This window comes from Aphanomyces astaci (genome assembly GCF_000520075.1).
Source record: "Aphanomyces astaci strain APO3 unplaced genomic scaffold supercont1.23, whole genome shotgun sequence".
NCBI classification, from domain to species: Eukaryota; Oomycota; class Saprolegniomycetes; order Saprolegniales; family Verrucalvaceae; genus Aphanomyces; species Aphanomyces astaci.
In genome coordinates, this window is record NW_009798286.1 from 442,421 (window position 1) to 459,058 (window position 16,638).

General features: G+C 52.9%; 9 protein-coding genes across 9 annotated transcripts; 5 read left to right on the plus strand and 4 right to left on the minus strand.

Moving 5' to 3' along the window:
- Positions 1–13: 13 nt before the first annotated feature.
- Positions 14–933, minus strand: H257_09505 (hypothetical protein). Its single transcript, XM_009835738.1, has one exon. The coding sequence runs from the start codon at positions 771–773 to the stop codon at positions 66–68; it is 708 nt and encodes a 235-aa protein (XP_009834040.1). The 5' UTR covers positions 774–933; the 3' UTR covers positions 14–65.
- Positions 934–1,055: 122 nt separating this feature from the next.
- Positions 1,056–2,642, plus strand: H257_09506 (hypothetical protein). The gene is made up of 8 exons (XM_009835739.1): positions 1,056–1,109; positions 1,160–1,537; positions 1,599–1,691; positions 1,782–1,867; positions 1,940–1,993; positions 2,096–2,155; positions 2,224–2,286; positions 2,346–2,642. Exons 1-8 carry the CDS (start codon positions 1,073–1,075, stop codon positions 2,511–2,513), a joined length of 939 nt encoding a protein of 312 aa, XP_009834041.1. The 5' UTR covers positions 1,056–1,072; the 3' UTR covers positions 2,514–2,642.
- Positions 2,643–2,687: 45 nt separating this feature from the next.
- On the plus strand, positions 2,688–3,848 carry H257_09507 (hypothetical protein). The gene has a single exon (XM_009835740.1). It carries the CDS (start codon positions 3,231–3,233, stop codon positions 3,564–3,566), a length of 336 nt encoding a protein of 111 aa, XP_009834042.1. The 5' UTR covers positions 2,688–3,230; the 3' UTR covers positions 3,567–3,848.
- H257_09508 (hypothetical protein) lies at positions 3,830–4,736 on the plus strand. The gene has a single exon (XM_009835741.1). It carries the CDS (start codon positions 3,939–3,941, stop codon positions 4,548–4,550), a length of 612 nt encoding a protein of 203 aa, XP_009834043.1. The 5' UTR covers positions 3,830–3,938; the 3' UTR covers positions 4,551–4,736.
- Positions 4,737–5,898: 1,162 nt separating this feature from the next.
- On the plus strand, positions 5,899–8,112 carry H257_09509 (hypothetical protein). The gene has a single exon (XM_009835742.1). The coding sequence runs from the start codon at positions 5,974–5,976 to the stop codon at positions 6,472–6,474; it is 501 nt and encodes a 166-aa protein (XP_009834044.1). The 5' UTR covers positions 5,899–5,973; the 3' UTR covers positions 6,475–8,112.
- Positions 8,113–8,258: 146 nt separating this feature from the next.
- Positions 8,259–9,617, minus strand: H257_09510 (hypothetical protein; the record flags this gene model as incomplete). The annotated part of the gene is made up of 1 exon (XM_009835743.1): positions 8,259–9,617. One exon carries the CDS (start codon positions 9,615–9,617, stop codon positions 8,259–8,261), a length of 1,359 nt encoding a protein of 452 aa, XP_009834045.1.
- Positions 9,618–9,676: 59 nt separating this feature from the next.
- On the minus strand, positions 9,677–10,417 carry H257_09511 (hypothetical protein; the record flags this gene model as incomplete). Its single annotated transcript, XM_009835744.1, has 1 exon — positions 9,677–10,417. One exon carries the CDS (start codon positions 10,415–10,417, stop codon positions 9,677–9,679), a length of 741 nt encoding a protein of 246 aa, XP_009834046.1.
- Positions 10,418–11,520: 1,103 nt separating this feature from the next.
- H257_09512 (hypothetical protein) lies at positions 11,521–13,734 on the minus strand. The gene has a single exon (XM_009835745.1). The coding sequence runs from the start codon at positions 13,726–13,728 to the stop codon at positions 11,737–11,739; it is 1,992 nt and encodes a 663-aa protein (XP_009834047.1). The 5' UTR covers positions 13,729–13,734; the 3' UTR covers positions 11,521–11,736.
- Positions 13,735–14,108: 374 nt separating this feature from the next.
- On the plus strand, positions 14,109–16,403 carry H257_09513 (hypothetical protein). Its single transcript, XM_009835746.1, has one exon. It carries the CDS (start codon positions 14,637–14,639, stop codon positions 15,150–15,152), a length of 516 nt encoding a protein of 171 aa, XP_009834048.1. The 5' UTR covers positions 14,109–14,636; the 3' UTR covers positions 15,153–16,403.
- The last annotated feature ends 235 nt before the right edge of the window (positions 16,404–16,638 follow it).

Genomic DNA, 16,638 nt, shown 5'->3' on the forward strand with positions numbered 1-16,638 from the left:
GAAAGTCAATTTATCCGGTATATATTTTCGACTATATTCAATCGTGATTGGTGGATCTCAATCCTTTATCCGGACTCGGTCTCAACTTCGATGTCAACGTCAAAACACGTCGTGTACTCTTCGCCGACGTTGTGGATGCGGTTGAATGCCCAGAACCAGACAAGGGAGATGCGCTGGCTCGAGTCAACGGAAGGCAGCTGGAAGGAACCTTCGCATGGCTGGCCTTCGCGGGGCCGCTTGGAACCCACTTGGCCACATAGCCCGTCGTCGAAAGGTCCGTTGCCAACTAGCTTCACGCCGCCGCGCACAGCCGGATGCGATGCATTCCATATCTTTGGCAGGTTGAAGCGGCGCAGTTCATACGAGGGTGTTCGGTTCCAGAGGATGTACCACGTCGAGGACACGGGATACGGTCCATCGCATCCACGAGGGTCCTTGGGAAGGCACTTGTCGTTGGTCACATGGCCGTTCGAGTTGTAGCGGAAGTGCACGGTGGCGTTGGGCGGACACGTCAACCGCGGGTATCGATCGGCCTGCGTCGGGGTCTTCTGCGTGATCGCACACAGCGGTGTGATGCTGTTGTAGTTTTCAATCTTGTACGTCATGAGGCGGTCGAACGCAGGGCTGTTGGGCGGAAGGTCCGTGCGGTTGCGGTAGTTGCGGGGGTAGCCGAGCGTTCCCGGAGAGCACCACATCGCATCGATCCACGAGTGGCATTGAACGAGTAGAGTGCATTGCAGGAGCAAGAGTCCCCATCCGATAACTGTTGGCATGGTGCGCAGATTCGATTGTGAGGTCGATACATGCCCAGCAGGACGACGTTGCCGAAGAAAGCGGCGCGACAGTAGAAACAAGCGGAGGTACCATCCTTCTCCCCGGAAAATCCATTGTGAGGGTAAACTGCAAGGTCGTGTTTTGGTTGTTGCAACAGGATTGGTTGATAAATACCATAAATCAACCAATAAAAACACTGTATGATGCATGCAAGAATTAGATTGGTTAATGCTTGGAACGACGACTGTGGATTGGTGTAAAAAACTGAGCACCAGTAAACTCGCACACAAACTCAAGCATGACCTTAGCAACCATCGTGAGCGAGCTACGTCGAGGTAGGTTCATGCTGTGTATGTACATACTGGCGCCCACACTTGGCGGACAGGCGGCGCGCATACTGCCAGGGCTGTCCAGCGTTTGGTTCAAGCGGAGCATGTGGACACAGCGTTGGCACCCGAGCTGCTTCGCCTGGTAACGTCAACGGATGCGGACGTGGGTGTGCCGTCGTTTCTCGCGTTCGCCAAGCTCTGTGGCAACTTGGACGTGGCGACGCAGCCGACTTTTTCGGATGATGTGGGTCTGGTCGTGTCGGACCAATTGCAATCGCGAGATATTCGCATGCAGGCAGCGGCCGCGTTGGCCTTGACCAACTTGACGAGCCACAACATGGCCATGGACAGCACGATCCTTTCTCGAGTCGTGGACGTTTTAGAAGATGAAAACGCTCACGAAGGCATCCAACGAGCGCTTCTTGGCTACATTGGTTCGTATTATCGACACGACGGCGGCAAATCCAGCGAGTCCTAAATACCACATACATGTAGGCAACGCCAGTGCCGTGCCAGATGCCGCGCGCAGTCTTTTGGAAGACACTAATTGCATGCAAGTGTTGTCTGAACTGCTCCAAGCAGGTCGCGGTACGTGAACGATTGAACGACGACCGCAACGAATTGACGATATTATCGTTGACCAAATGGGAATGCTGACGTGGCATGCCCCTGACGTAGGCGAGTCCCTTCGAAGTGCGGCAGCCTTGACCATTGGCAACGTACTGTCGACACGTGACGTGATGGCCCAGAATCAACTTCGAGAGGTCAGCTTTATGAAGAATCCTTGGTTGGCGTACCTAGATATTTGTCATGTGCAAAATCGTATATGTGTCTAGGTGGGCGGACTGCCAGACCTGGTGCTGCTCTTGTCTCACACGTACCTTCCAGACGTACGCTTCATCTCGAGCCATATTTCCTTGGATTATTTGTGGTGTCCGACTCACCTTTAAACATTGATCATTCAAATCGATTGCTTGCATGTATGCAATTAGACCAACGAGTGCTCGGCGTGGGCCATCAGCCACGGGGTACATCAGAACATCCTGAGCCAAGTACGATTGATCGAGAGATAAGTACTTCGTTTTGGATAGATATCTCCACCAGCGTTTGTGTGTCGTAGGACTTGGTTGGCGATGCTGGAGCTATCAATCTGCTGCTCAGACTGTTGGGATCCCCCGACGATGTATGGGATGCTGCTTTGATATATCGCCTTCTTTGTCCCTTCAAGAGTTTGTACATTAGGACGTGCGCCGCAATGCCATCATGGCCCTTTACAGCAGCGCCGTCGGCCACGCCGCCAACCTTGCTCGATGCAAAAAGAACCATGGCGACCAACTAGTCCAGGACCTCCTGCACGACGACGTGGACGAGTGTCGGACGTATGCATCGCTCTTGCTTCAAGAATTCTAACTCGGCCTAGTCCACCCGATTAGGTTAGGGTTACATATATACAGTAGCAAGTAGTAATACTGTTAACAGTATACTTACTGCATTACTGCAGGTTGGATTATTCCGAAATATAAGTCGTGCGAAGTCGACGTTACACTATTAACCCTCCTATTGTCAAAAGTCGTAAGCTTATAGTGCACTTGACAGATAGGTTTGATTGCTTGTTGGTCTAAACTGCACCTGTATGGTCCACAGTCAAAACCCAAAACAGCGGAATTGCACTATCGTCGGGGATTTGGCTAACGTCCCTTATAAACGTTTCTACATTGCTACCCTGATGATTATTGAAGGTGCAGGATGGCATCGATGGCAACTTTGGCCTCCACCCCAAGCGCGGGTACTTCCCGTTTGGCCGAGTCGTACATGTACACGTGGCCGCCTTGATCTTGCACGATAAGATACATTTCATGGGTTTCGCCTTGGGGGGCGTCATCTCTTGTTCCGTCCGCGGTGGCGGTGATGGCCGTGTCGTCTCCTGTGGGTTGATGTTGATGGAGGACGGGGAGAGTCAACCCACTACCCGATCCACCAGTGCTCGGTCGGTGGCTGTTGCTCCCCGCTTTCTTGGCGACTTTGGCCGACGACAAGCGCCGCACCACCGACGGCTCTTCGGGCAACCCGAACCGCACCAAGTGGCTGAGAAGAAACCATTGGATCGTGCACACCGTCCTCGCTTGGATGGTCACGGTGGAGCTGTACTTGCTGTCTAGAATCGTAACGTCCTTGAGCTCGCACAGAATGGACGTTGAGTTGAACATGAACTGGCGCGTGAGTGAGTTGCGACCCAGGAGTCGCCACCACTGTCGGTTCACGACGTGGTCCAGTGTGAGCACCGCCACGAGGTTGGCTACCATGAGAAACAGCACCGACGGCAGCCCGCGAAGGTACCAACTGCTTTCGAACTCGACAAACAGCGTGTCCAAGTCCTCGGTGGTGGACGTGACGTCCATTCTCACAGAGTTTCCATGTTCGATGAATGGCGTGCGCATCGCAAGGGCGATCACTGTCAAGTAGATCCACCCCGTGGAGCTGAAGGTGAGCCACCCCATGATAAAGTTGGACCCGTTGTACCGCGACGACGCCACGACGTTGCACAGCCACTTGAGCAACTTCAAAATGCCCAAGTTGAGCCATAACCACCGAAATGCCAGCGCCAGCAGCCGCAGCTCCATCCATCCTTCATACGCCGCGGCCGTATACCACCTCCACACCACGCGCGCGTACACCATGGCTACGTCTTCGTCGAGCAAGATTGCCACGGAGTACAACATCACAAACACGTCGCTGTTGAAGCAAAAGTACATGAAATCGAACGCATGATTCATTTGACGGTACACGGGGGGTGCCGTGATATGCAGAAGCCGCAGCTTCCACGTTGAGAGTGTCATGGCGTCTGTCCAGCGCACGGTCTTCTGGCTCGCCGCGTACGCGCCAATGGCCAACGCGACGCACGCCGCGCGAATGTACAACCCGACCACAGGACCGTATCGCCTTAGGAACACCATAGCTAACACATGCACGGACTTGCCAAAGTTGGCGTGGCTGCTGTGGACAGTTAGTTGCTTCGTCGTGTCGTCATACGAATACTCGATCGCACACGTGTCCATGCCGAGCTCGGTGCCGGGGTGGCACCCCGAGCAGAACGCTTTGCTGAAGAACCGGTACATGGTCACATTCAGCTGGAAGTGCTGGGGGGAATACGAGGGTGGAGGGATGGGGATAGCCGTGGTGAGTCGCATGTCCACACTCACGCGAGCGGGGGTGTACCCCATAGCTTTGAGAACGGATGAATTGGATCCAGGGGGGGCGAAGGGGGCTGTCGCCGTGTGTCCAAACACATGGGTAAACGTATCGCCTCTTATGAACGACACGTTGTCTTGCAAGTTGCCAAGACGAATCGATTCCATGGAAGGGGGCACGGGGTACGAGTCGACGAGTTGGCTGCAAATGTCGTTGACGGAATTCGTGACCACGTACGACGACATGGTCAGGGCGTAGTACTCGGTGCCTGAAGCGTGCACTTGGTCGAGCGTGGATTGCACCATGAACTGCCCGACCATGGACACGGAGGACGCGGACGCGAGCTCTGGAAACGAGAAGTCGCGCTCGAGGTCGGCAATGGTGAACGTCGTCAGCAGCGGCGTGAAAAGATGTCTGGCATTGCCGACAAAGTCGTTGAGCTCCCAGTTGTTGCCGGCGATATCGACGACGAGGAGAATGGCGCAGGCAAAACTGGCAAGGGCGACGGCATACGGCGCGAGGGTGTGGACGACCCGGGAGGGAAGCGAAGTCGAGGATGCGAGGGAGGTGTCGAGGTTGCTTGGCACCACGGACGGGGGACGGGTAATGCTCATGAAAACCAGAATCAAAATGACCTCTGGCCGTTTTCACAAACGTCGTGTCATATGACGGGTACTATGTTTAGATTGGAATGCAACGACGATAACGAATTTGTTTATGCGACGAACTATGTTGATACCAAGCCCGAGCCGCCGCGTAGTCACCATCTTTGGCTAGATAAGTGCCCATTTAGAACATCACATTTAAGTTCATCGTAACAACACCATGTTGGTCAAAATGCTGCGATGGTTCGGCAAACAATTTCGCATAAGTTGAGCGCAAAATCGCGCTGTAGTTTTCACAGTTCTTATTCCAGTTATTTGTAACGGTGAAAACAAACAACCTTAGAGGACCACTTGAGTGTCTCAAATAGTTTTTTTTGGTATACTACGAGGGAGTACATGTAGTACTGCATAATGAGGGCTTCGATATTGATATTGATATTTCGCTGTAAAGTTAAAATCGCTCAGCGGGCACTTAACCCACAATGAGGGCTTCGGCTGCTCTACGGTTTGGGTGTTGTCTCCGAAAAAACGTTAGTGGCAGTTTCTGAATCTTCTATTAGAGTTAAAGATATCCGACTCACCGTCCGGGACGCTTCAATAGTAACCACTTGGCCTTTTCCGCTGCCAATGGCATCCACGGCAGTCACGAGCTGGGCGTCTTATGTGGATATATACATTCAAACCAGTATTTCCAGCTTAAGAATGTTGTTTAGAAGCACTTAGCAACGCACGCTAAAACCAAAGGCAGTTTGACCTTTGGTCATGGCCTTCTTGAGTAAAAATAGCAATCGTGCCCTCAGCTGGGTAGCTATCGTAAACGACCTGTTGTTACATGTGCCAAATGGTCTCGAAGTGCATCTGAAGTCTTCCGCCGAAATCCACATTTCAAATCAAGACAACCATGACTAACACAAGATTTAAGTGAACTCGATTGATACAGCACTAACGCTCGTACTGTGATTAACCCAGTCGACAGGTACAATGCAAAGGAGAATCACTAACGTGTACGTAGTATGATTGACGCAATTGACAGGTACAAGGGAGTATCACTAACCTAACCACCTAGGCCACATGGAATGTCGAATCCCTTAGGATCTTCATTTCGAGCCCTAAGGCTTGCAATTCGCGTTTCTCCGCGTCAAACATGCGAACATGGCCTTCTCTATCTTGAACAATCAAGTATATGTCGCGGCTACTGGCGTGGTCAGCTGTTGCTGTGGACTCGGAGCTTGCTCGGATTTCTTCGTCAGCCATTGGCGACACGGTGGCGGTCGCGTCTTCTTTTACACGTCGACTTGCAGCTGACCCGCGTTTCGAAGCAATCGACGAATCCGACTCTCTACCGCCATTGGGGTGGTGGCTGTGAAAGTGGCCAGAGACAGTTGAAGGCGCTTTCGTGGCTACTACAAGCCGCACGGCCTGGGGGTGTTCTTGTAGCCCGAATCGCAAGACATGGCTCGACAGAAACCACTGCATCGTACACAGTGCCCGCGCTCGCACCTCGACGCTCGTCCCGGCATACCCCGGTCGGACGACGAAGTGCATGTCGTCGTCGCATAGAATGGACGTCGAGTTGAACATATGCTGACGGCCCAGCGAGTTGCTGGCCAGTTGACGCCACCACGCTCGGTTCCACGTGTGGTCGAGGAGTAGGATAACCACCAAGTTGGCCACTATCGCAAGCAGTAGTGGCCCCGTCGCGCGAATGTACCAACTGTCGAAAAAGTCGACAAAGATCGCGTCCAAGTTTTGCGTCGTCGAGACCAAGTCGCATTGGACCGAGTTGCCGTACTCGATAAAGGTATTCCGAGACGCCAAAACAGCATAGGAGAGGTAAATCCACGTGACCGAGCTAAAGTTGAGCCATCCCATGACCACGTTTTGGCCAGTGTACTGCGACTTGTTGACAAAGTGACACAGAAACTTGCTGACCTTCAAGAAGAGGCAGTTGAGCCACAGCCAGCGTAGACTGAAGGCCATGAGTCGCAGCTCGATCCATACGTTTGTTTCTCCTTGACGGTGCCACCGATAGAGCGTTCTTGAGAACAACATGGCAATGTTCTCGTCGAAAAGCACGGCCAGGGTATACAACAACACCAGCACGTCGCTGTTGAAGCAGATGTAGGCAAAGTCAAACGCGCCACTCGGGTGGCGGTACTGCGCGGGGGCCACGAGGTGGATGAGGCGCTTGAACCATGAGTCGACATCCCCGGGCTCTGTCCACCGCACAGTCTTCTCGCTGGCTCCAAACGCTCCAAGCACCATAACCACGCACACAAATCGAACAATGAGCGAGGCCATAGTCCCCCAAGTTCGCTGAAACATCATTCCTAGGCCGTGTTGGAACCCAGGAACGTTGACACTGCTGGAAATTGTCACAGTGCTGGCCGTGATGTTGTACGAGTACACAACGGAGCACATGTCGAGTCCTAGTTCAGTGTAAGGCGTACACCCCGAGCAATACGATGTCGAGAAAAACCGATACATGGACACGTTGAACTGTGCTGTTTCGCCATGGGGCGGCAAGGGAAGTGGCGTTGAGATCTTCATATCGACGAAGGCTCGGCTAGGTGCATACCCCAATGCCTGCAGCTCATTGTCCTTGGCGCCAGGTGCTGCCAGGGGGGAAATTAGCGTCGAACCAAACAAGTGGGTGAGGGTGTTGCCTCGGATATACGTTATGCCGTCGTCGACTGTTCCCAAGTGGATCGAGTTGTCCTTGGAAACGGCAGTATCAAACACGGGGTATGCATCGATCAAACTCCCACAGAGGTTACTCGCTGGGTCGTTGATTGTGAACGACCCCATGCTGAGAACGTGCGACGCGCCGGTTCGGTCGATGAGTTGAGCTAAGGCGACGTCGATCATGAATCGACCGATCTTGGACACCTCGTTGGGGGAGCTCCTTTCAGGGAACGAGTAGTCCACTTCCATGTCGTCGACACTCTCGACGTCCAGAAGGGGGGTAAGAAAGTGCCTACCATTGCCCACATAACTGATGATCTCCCAGTCGTTGGCTACGACGTCAATGGCCAAAAGAATGGCGCAAAAGAGTCCGGCTACGCGCGTCACCTTGGTGCGAATCGATTTGAACCGAGGTTGAAACGTAGAGAATGTTTTCACACCCAAGCCGCGGTGCAGAGGTCCCGTCGGGGGAGTAGCAGCGGCAATGAGGGACTGCATTGACATGTGTCGTCGTCCTTGGTCGATTGAGCAGTGAAGTAAATATAGAACTTGGTTATAAGAAAGGTGTCGTTTGGTTTCTTATCAAACACTCTAATATTTCTTATTCCCGGTAGCTCTACTATTAATAGCAAAATGTAGCGGGGTACAGTGTGGCAACAAATCATGTCATCGCTATCTACGCCACATGGAATGTCGAATCCCGTAGAATCTTCATTTCGAGCCCCAAAGCTTGCAATTCCCGCTTCTCCGCGTCAAACATGCGAATGTGGCCTTCTCTATCTTGAACAATCAAGTATATGTCGCGGCTACTGGCGTGGTCAGCTGTTGCTGTGGACTCGGAGCTTGCTCGGATTTCTTCGTCAGCCATTGGCGACACGGTGGCGGTCGCGTCTTCTTTTACACGTCGACTTGCAGCTGACCCGCGTTTCGAAGCAATCGACGAATCCGACTCTCTACCGCCATTGGGGTGGTGGCTGTGAAAGTGGCCAGAGACAGTTGAAGGCGCTTTCGTGGCTACTACAAGCCGCACGGCCTGGGGGTGTTCTTGTAGCCCGAATCGCAAGACATGGCTCGACAGAAACCACTGCATCGTACACAGTGCCCGCGCTCGCACCTCGACGCTCGTCCCGGCATACCCCGGTCGGACGACGAAGTGCATGTCGTCGTCGCATAGAATGGACGTCGAGTTGAACATATGCTGACGGCCCAGCGAGTTGCTGGCCAGTTGACGCCACCACGCTCGGTTCCACGTGTGGTCGAGGAGTAGGATAACCACCAAGTTGGCCACTATCGCAAGCAGTAGTGGCCCCGTCGCGCGAATGTACCAACTGTCGAAAAAGTCGACAAAGATCGCGTCCAAGTTTTGCGTCGTCGAGACCAAGTCGCATTGGACCGAGTTGCCGTACTCGATAAAGGTATTCCGAGACGCCAAAACAGCATAGGAGAGGTAAATCCACGTGACCGAGCTAAAGTTGAGCCATCCCATGACCACGTTTTGGCCAGTGTACTGCGACTTGTTGACAAAGTGACACAGAAACTTGCTGACCTTCAAGAAGAGGCAGTTGAGCCACAGCCAGCGTAGACTGAAGGCCATGAGTCGCAGCTCGATCCATACGTTTGTTTCTCCTTGACGGTGCCACCGATAGAGCGTTCTTGAGAACAACATGGCAATGTTCTCGTCGAAAAGCACGGCCAGGGTATACAACAACACCAGCACGTCGCTGTTGAAGCAGATGTAGGCAAAGTCAAACGCGCCACTCGGGTGGCGGTACTGCGCGGGGGCCACGAGGTGGATGAGGCGCTTGAACCATGAGTCGACATCCCCGGGCTCTGTCCACCGCACAGTCTTCTCGCTGGCTCCAAACGCTCCAAGCACCATAACCACGCACACAAATCGAACAATGAGCGAGGCCATAGTCCCCCAAGTTCGCTGAAACATCATTCCTAGGCCGTGTTGGAACCCAGGAACGTTGACACTGCTGGAAATTGTCACAGTGCTGGCCGTGATGTTGTACGAGTACACAACGGAGCACATGTCGAGTCCTAGTTCAGTGTAAGGCGTACACGAGTACACAACGGAGCACATGTCGAGTCCTAGTTCAGTGTAAGGCGTACACCCCCCGAGCAATACGATGTCGAGAAAAACCGATACATGGACACGTTGAACTGTGTCACTTGACCTGGGGGTGGTAGAGGGAGGGGGGTAGTGATCCGTATGTCGGCGAAGGCTGGGCTAGGCACATACCCCAGATCTTGTAGCTGCTTATCATTTGCGCCTGGTGCTGCGACGTGGGACGTTACACTCGAGCCAAGCAGGTGGGTTAGGGTGTTGCCACGGAGATAGGTAATCCCATCCTTGACTGTGCCCAAGTGAATCGAATTGTTCTTGGAAATGGCAGTACCGAAGACAGGGTAAGTTTGGCGTAAGCTCCCACAGAGGTTGCTGGAGGGGTCATTGATTGAAAACGACCCCATGCTGAGAACGTACGATGCACCAGTCCTGTCGATGAGTTGTGCCAGGGCGACGTCGATCATGAACCGACCGATCTTGGACACGCCGTTGGGGGAGCTCATTGCAGGGAACGAGTAGTCCACTTCCATGTCGTCGACACTCTCAACGTCCAGAAGGGGGGTAAGAAAGTGTCTGCCATTGCCCACGTAGCTGATGATCTCCCAGTCGTTGGCTACGACGTCTATGGTCAACAGGATGGCACAGAACAACCCGGCTAAGCGATTTACCCTGGTGCGAATGGATTTGAAACGAGATTTGCATGTTATGGCATCCAAGCGGCGGTTCAGGGCTCCTGTGGAGGGAGAAACGACGAGGGAGGGCATGGAGGGGAGGTGTGTTTCTTTCTCGGTAATTTGGGCAATGACATGACTCGACGATGCAGGTTACCATTGGTTTCACTTCGTTACAGCAAGCAGCGAAATAACACAAGAACTATAAATAGTGATTGTTGTTGGCTCTTCTACAAACCCAATAACACCCATTTCCTGCTGCTACAGTAGGCAATGAATGGTGCAGATGCTCGTAGAATCTACACAAAAATACAGTAGGGGTATACTGATATCTGATATACACTACTACTGTGAACTACTAACGATATTGTGATTCTCAACTACTAACGTTAGTCTAACGTATTGATAATACACTCGAGATGATGTTATTGCTGCAAAATGACTGATGTGTTATCGTTCCTAATGCGTATATAACCGACAAATGACATACCAGTCTATAAATATATACCGCGCACAACGCATTCCTCGTCGTATGCTCGTAACAAGTCATGCATTGAGCCCCTTTCAACACTGACAAAGTTAACTCGATTGGACACGCACCGGTGTGCTCGAAGTAACGCATTAGACACCACGTCCATAACACTATAAACGCTGGTAGTACTCGGGTAATCGATTAACGACCATCGTCACGCCACAGATTTCAGAATGCAACGTGACACACCCAAGATGTCATGGCAATGCGACGGGAAGTGTAACTATTAATAGGACAAAAACACTAGGAATCTCAGGTTTCTCAAAACCCTTGGTTGCACCAGCATTGTTAGCTCCAACCACGAAACCCCTAAACCCTGGTACAATTTGTTGCCCTGCCAGGACACCGTATCGCACCTGCAAGGCAAGAATGGGCTTGTCCACTGAAATTCATTGTCGTTCTTGACATGTCCATGGTCGCCGTTGGATATGACAGTCAAACGGTGGCAAGATCATTGCAATCCACATATTCTGGTTTGGTTACGACGGTAGTTGTCGACATTCCTATCGTTTTTGCATGCAGCCATTCTTTGTGGTGGTCATGAGCAACTGCAGTTTGCTCACGTAGGAGTCTACCCTCTGGTAAGGCTGTGGGGAGTGCAGCATACAACAGCAACTGCAAAATCATGAACTGGTTCACAAAGTCACAGCATTCAACAACCAGTGCATTATGTGCAAGCAAAACATATCCTTTGGTCACATTCATCCTCCCATCCATATTATTGCATGGTGTTGATATGGTGAATAATACCAACCGCTAGCGTCCGTGACCAATAATCTCCCCTCGACAGTTCACGAGATTTCTTCGGTTGACCGCGGCGCACCTAAATACCCCTTGCTCCAATTAACCTCTACCGATAATTTAAACCACTTTGGACTTGTTATCCAAGTGTAAATTGCGAATCTCGAAGGATCTTGACTTCCACACCCAGCGCTTGCACTTCGCGCTTGTCCGCGTCGATCAAATGTACGTGCCCTTCTTGATCTTGGACCAAAAAGTGTACGTCGCCCATCGCATCGAACGTTGTTGCCGACGACGGCGTCACCTTGTCCAGCTTAGCTTCTGACGCAACGTGGATCGAAATCGGCGTCTTGGCGCCGTTTGTTGTCGACGTTTTCCTCAACGCAGTCGGCTCCTCCGCCAGGCCAAAGCACAGCAAGTGGCTCGTAAAGTACCACCGCATGGTCGACATGGTGCGCGCTTTGATTGTGATCGTGGCAGCGACCCCGCCGCCCTCCCCCGACACATGCAGTCCCGAATCGGTGATAATGGACGACGAGTTGTACATGTGCTGACGGCCGAGAGACGTCTTTGCTACGAGTACCCACCAGTGCCGGTTCACAACGTGGTCAACACACAGCACGAGCAGCAAGTTGCCAAGCATGAGCATCGCCAGCGACGGCAGGCCGCGAATGTACCAGCTGTGCTCAAACTCGACAAAAATCGCGTCCAAGTCGTCCTCCAACGGCGTCACGTCCACACGGATCGAGTTGCCGTACTCGGTGTAGTCGATCCGTTCAAATAGAACAAACACTGTCAGGTACACCCATGTGATGCTGCGAAAGTTAAGCCACCCCATGACGACGTTGTGGCCGTTGAACCTGGCGGTATTGACGAGGTTGCACGCCAGTTTTAAAAGCTTGAGGATCGCCAGGTTGAACCACATCCACCGAAAGTCGAGCGCGTATAGCCGCAACTGCGTCCACAACTGGAACGACGCGGGCTTGGACCAACGACTCAGCACGCGCCCGTACACCATCGCAATGTCTTCGTCAAACATAACAGACACTGACAACATGAGTACCGTAAAGTCGCTGTTGAAGCAAAAGTATAATAAGTGAAACGCGTTGTTCACATGCCGGTATTGCGGCGGGCTAAACTTGTGCACCATGCGCTTCACCCACGACGATGTGAATGTCATGGTGTCGGTCCACTGGACGGTTTTCTGGCTCGCCGCAAACGCCGCCAGAACTGCGAGGATGCACAGCCCCCGGAGCCACAGCGATAGCACGGGCCCCCACCGTCTGAGGAGGATGATGCCCAGAACATGTGACTCGCCGTAGATCGCGCCACTGGAATGCACATGGAGTACGTTCGTGGATTCGTCGGTCGAGTACACGATCGTGCACGTGTCCATGCCGAGCTCCGTGTTGGGGGCACACCCCGAGCAAAACGACTTGCTGAAAAACCGGTACATGGTCACGTTCAGCGTCACAGTTTTGCCTTGGGTGGACACTGGAATCGCCGTGGTGAGCCGCATGTCCAGCCCTACTCGTCCGGCCACATACCCGAGGGACTCTAGTTTGGACGCGTTGTCTCCGAAGTGACCAAGCTCGGTGCCCAGCGAGTCGCCAAACACATGAGTCAACGTCGTGCCTCGAATGTACGTGACTTGATCTTGAACCGACCCGAGGCGGACCACCGACTTGGATGTGTTTACAAGGGGGTATGCATCGACCAACTGGCCGCAAATGTTGTTCTCGGGCGTGTCGATGGTGTGCGACCCGAGCGTGAGGTGATAATAATCTCCCCCTAAGTCGTGGACTTGATTCAATGCGGAATTGATCATGAAACGGCCGCCGTTGGAGGCCGACCATGGCGATGAGTCTGTGGGAAACGCATACGTCTGGACCAGTTCGTCGATCGAGAACGTGGTGAGGAGCGGCGTTAAAAAGTGCTTGGCGTTGCCAGTGAAGTCGTTCAGTTCCCAGTTGTTGCCGACGATGTCCACGAGAACCAAGAGTGAACATGAGATGCTCACTACGAGCACGAGGAAGCGAAGGGTCCTTGTGGCTGTGGCATGCAGCTTGGACGGCTTCTTGGTCAATTGCGCGGGGACCATGGAGATTGGTTTTTCGTTGTGGGTTTTCATTTGCGGCGCAACGGACAAGCTATTTTCAGCCTAGTGTAGTACACCGATTGAGGATAAATTTAGCGTGGCGCATGCCTACAAAAATGTATTAATTATAACGTTACTAGTAAATCATACGCAGCAGTCAATTGGTTCACGGAATACGAAGCACAAGCCTTCGCGATTGTGACATTCAAGGCAAGAACAGCATTGCTGGAAGTTCACGACATGCATCTTGGGACACATGTCTAGCCAGGCAGGCTAACGATTTTCAATCAAATGTCGGTTTCGAAGTACTGTACAGTAATGTCAATAGAAAATGCATTTCAGATTGGATACCACGTTTACACGTGGTACAGGAGGAAGGAAGGTTACATTGCGTTAACGTGGCGACTGACAGGTGCAGTTGTAATTGTCGTTCGTGTTGATCGATCTGAGGTTTGCTTCTGCGACTCGGTATTGCCATGACACAGGTTACAAGTTCATGTTCTACTTACTACTTGTACTTCGCCAACGACCTATTAATCTCTCGAGTGCGCGCTATTAATCTCTCGAGTGCGCGACGATTACTCAGCTTCTTACCCAAGTTGAAGGGTCGTCCCTTTCAAAACCTTGGGTTCCATACCAACAGTTTGCACTTCGCGCTTTTCGCTGTCGTACAATCGAAGCCATCCGTCGCGATCTTGTACCAGAAAGTGCAATTCCATCAATTCCGTCCCGGGGCCGGCATTCCTTCGAGCTGACGCTCCTGGTTGAACTTGACCTTTGGATGGGCTCGTTTGGAGCTTCGGCTTTGTGTTCCCCCTTACCAACATGGGCCCTGTCGACTGAAGTTCCAATATGCCGTTGCTCGCCATGGTCGTGGCAACCTTTGTGGCCACGAGTTTTCGAACCACACCTGGATCTTCGGGCAGTCCAAAGCATGTCAAATGACTAGTGAAGAACCATTGCATGGTGCTCAAATCTCGCGCTGGAATCGACAGAGTCGGATGGAGCCCTTCGCCGTGCACCAAGAGGTCCTTGTTGATGACAATGGACGTGGAATTGAACATGTACTGCCGGCCGAGCGAATTGGTGGCCACCACGCGCCACCACCTCCAGTATACCACGTGGTCGACAGTAAGTATCAACATCAAGTTGCCCAAGAGAAGACACACGAGCGATGGAAGGCCCCGCATGTACCAGCTGGACTCGAACTCGACATAAATCGCCTCGAGGTCTTCGCCCGTCGACAAGACGTTAGCCCGCACCGAGTTGCCATACTCAATGTACTCTGTGCGGAGCAGCACGGCGCCCACCGTCGTGTAGATCCACGGGACGGAGCTAAAGTTGAGGCAGCCCATGACGACGTTGGCGCCGTTCGTCCGATGCTTGCTCACGATATGGCTGATGCACTTGACGAGTTTGAGCAGCCCCAAGTTGAACCACAGCCATCGGATCGCTAACGCACACAGTCGCAACTCCATCCACCAATCAAACGGCGCGTTCGAGTACCAGTTGGTCGCGACCCGCGCGTACACCATGGCCACGTCTTCGTCAAACAACGTAGCCACGGAATACGCGAGGACCACGACGTCGCTGTTGACGCAAAAGTAAACAAAGTCCATGGCGTGACTGGTCTGTCGATGGATCGGAGGGGCGAACTTGTGGAGAAGCCGGGCGTGCCACGACGTCAACGACAGCGCGTCTGTCCACCGCACGGTCTTTTTGGTCGTGGCAAACGTCCCAAATGCCAACAGGATGCTCGTCAGGCGGACCCACAGCGACAGGATCGGGCCGAGCCGCCGCGTCGTGATTATACCCGCCTTGTGCCGAAGGCCAACAGTCGCCCTGCTCGACGAAACGACGAGATATTTCGTTGTGTCGTTGTATGAACGCACGATCTCACATGTGTCCAAGCCCAGTTCGGTGTTGGGTCGACAGCCCGAACAAAACGCTTTGCTGTACACTCGGTACATGGTCACATTGAGGGGGGTATTCTGACCAGAACTGTCGACGACGGGAATGGCCGTGGTAAATCGCATGTCGAGGCCAACTCGTGCTGGGGTATACCCCATGGCATCCAAAGTTGACGAGGGGGCTCCGGGGGGCGCGCGGGGGGCGGTGGTTGTGCTGCCAAACACATGACTCAACGCCGTGCCTCGCACGAACGTCACTTCGTCTTGGATGGTGCCGAGGCGCACGGTGACGTTGACCGCTGCGTCCACAGGATACGACCCCTTGAGGCGACCGCAGATGTCGTTGGCGTCGTTCAAAATGACAAACGAGCTCATGGTCAAGAGATAGTACTTGCCCGGGTTATGAACCTGATCGAGGACCATGTCTAGCATGAATTTCCCCACGTTTGAAATGGCTGCGGGTGACGACAGCGCGGGAAACGCGTACATGGAGCCAACGCTGTCCCGTGTCGTGGTGTCCAACAAGGGCGTTGTAAAGTGCTTGGCGTTGCCGACAAAGTCGTTGAGCTCCCAGTTATTGCCGACAATGTCCACGGCCATCAACGCTACACACACGACACTCAAGCACGTTCCAAACCACGCGACGGCATTCGACACAACATGGGTGAGAGTAGGTCTTGACATGGGTTGTTGCATGGAAGGACTTTCACTTGGGGACAGCAGTGACATCGACTTTAGACGCTGCATGGGAGCTGTCATGCGCAGCCGGCGCAGAGTGTTGGCAATTTGGTGTCGTTTTGCGGCTAATAATAGAGTACTGGACCCCAACGAAGTTTCAGTCTGTGCCAGCGCCATTACAATAACTGTTTGCACTGGAAAGGCCTCTAATCTTTGGTCCCAAATAGCATCGTCGTCGTTAACGGACGGAGTCTTTTCATCTCCTTAATCGCCCCTCACCACATTAATGCCAGCATTCCTTGGAGCTCGCTCTGATCGTGAAATCTCGTTTGACTCATGCTATAACATTGATCGC

What these genes read in the sequence shown, in the direction of transcription:
- H257_09505 (XM_009835738.1), bottom strand. Translation starts at nt 773, where the DNA reads ATGCCAACAGTTATCGGATGGGGACTCTTGCTCCTGCAATGCACTCTA.
- H257_09509 (XM_009835742.1), top strand. Translation starts at nt 5,974, where the DNA reads ATGTCGAATCCCTTAGGATCTTCATTTCGAGCCCTAAGGCTTGCAATT.
- H257_09506 (XM_009835739.1), top strand. Translation starts at nt 1,073, where the DNA reads ATGACCTTAGCAACCATCGTGAGCGAGCTACGTCGAG. An exon ending in ACTGCTCCAAGCAGGTCGCG is followed by an intron (nt 1,692 to 1,781) that starts GTACGTGAACGA and finishes CCCCTGACGTAG; the next exon opens with GCGAGTCCCTTCGAAGTGCG. An exon ending in CTCACACGTACCTTCCAGAC is followed by an intron (nt 1,994 to 2,095) that starts GTACGCTTCATC and finishes GTATGCAATTAG; the next exon opens with ACCAACGAGTGCTCGGCGTG.
- H257_09507 (XM_009835740.1), top strand. Translation starts at nt 3,231, where the DNA reads ATGGTCACGGTGGAGCTGTACTTGCTGTCTAGAATCGTAACGTCCTTG.
- H257_09508 (XM_009835741.1), top strand. Translation starts at nt 3,939, where the DNA reads ATGGCGTCTGTCCAGCGCACGGTCTTCTGGCTCGCCGCGTACGCGCCA.
- H257_09513 (XM_009835746.1), top strand. Translation starts at nt 14,637, where the DNA reads ATGACTAGTGAAGAACCATTGCATGGTGCTCAAATCTCGCGCTGGAAT.
- H257_09512 (XM_009835745.1), bottom strand. Translation starts at nt 13,728, where the DNA reads ATGAAAACCCACAACGAAAAACCAATCTCCATGGTCCCCGCGCAATTG.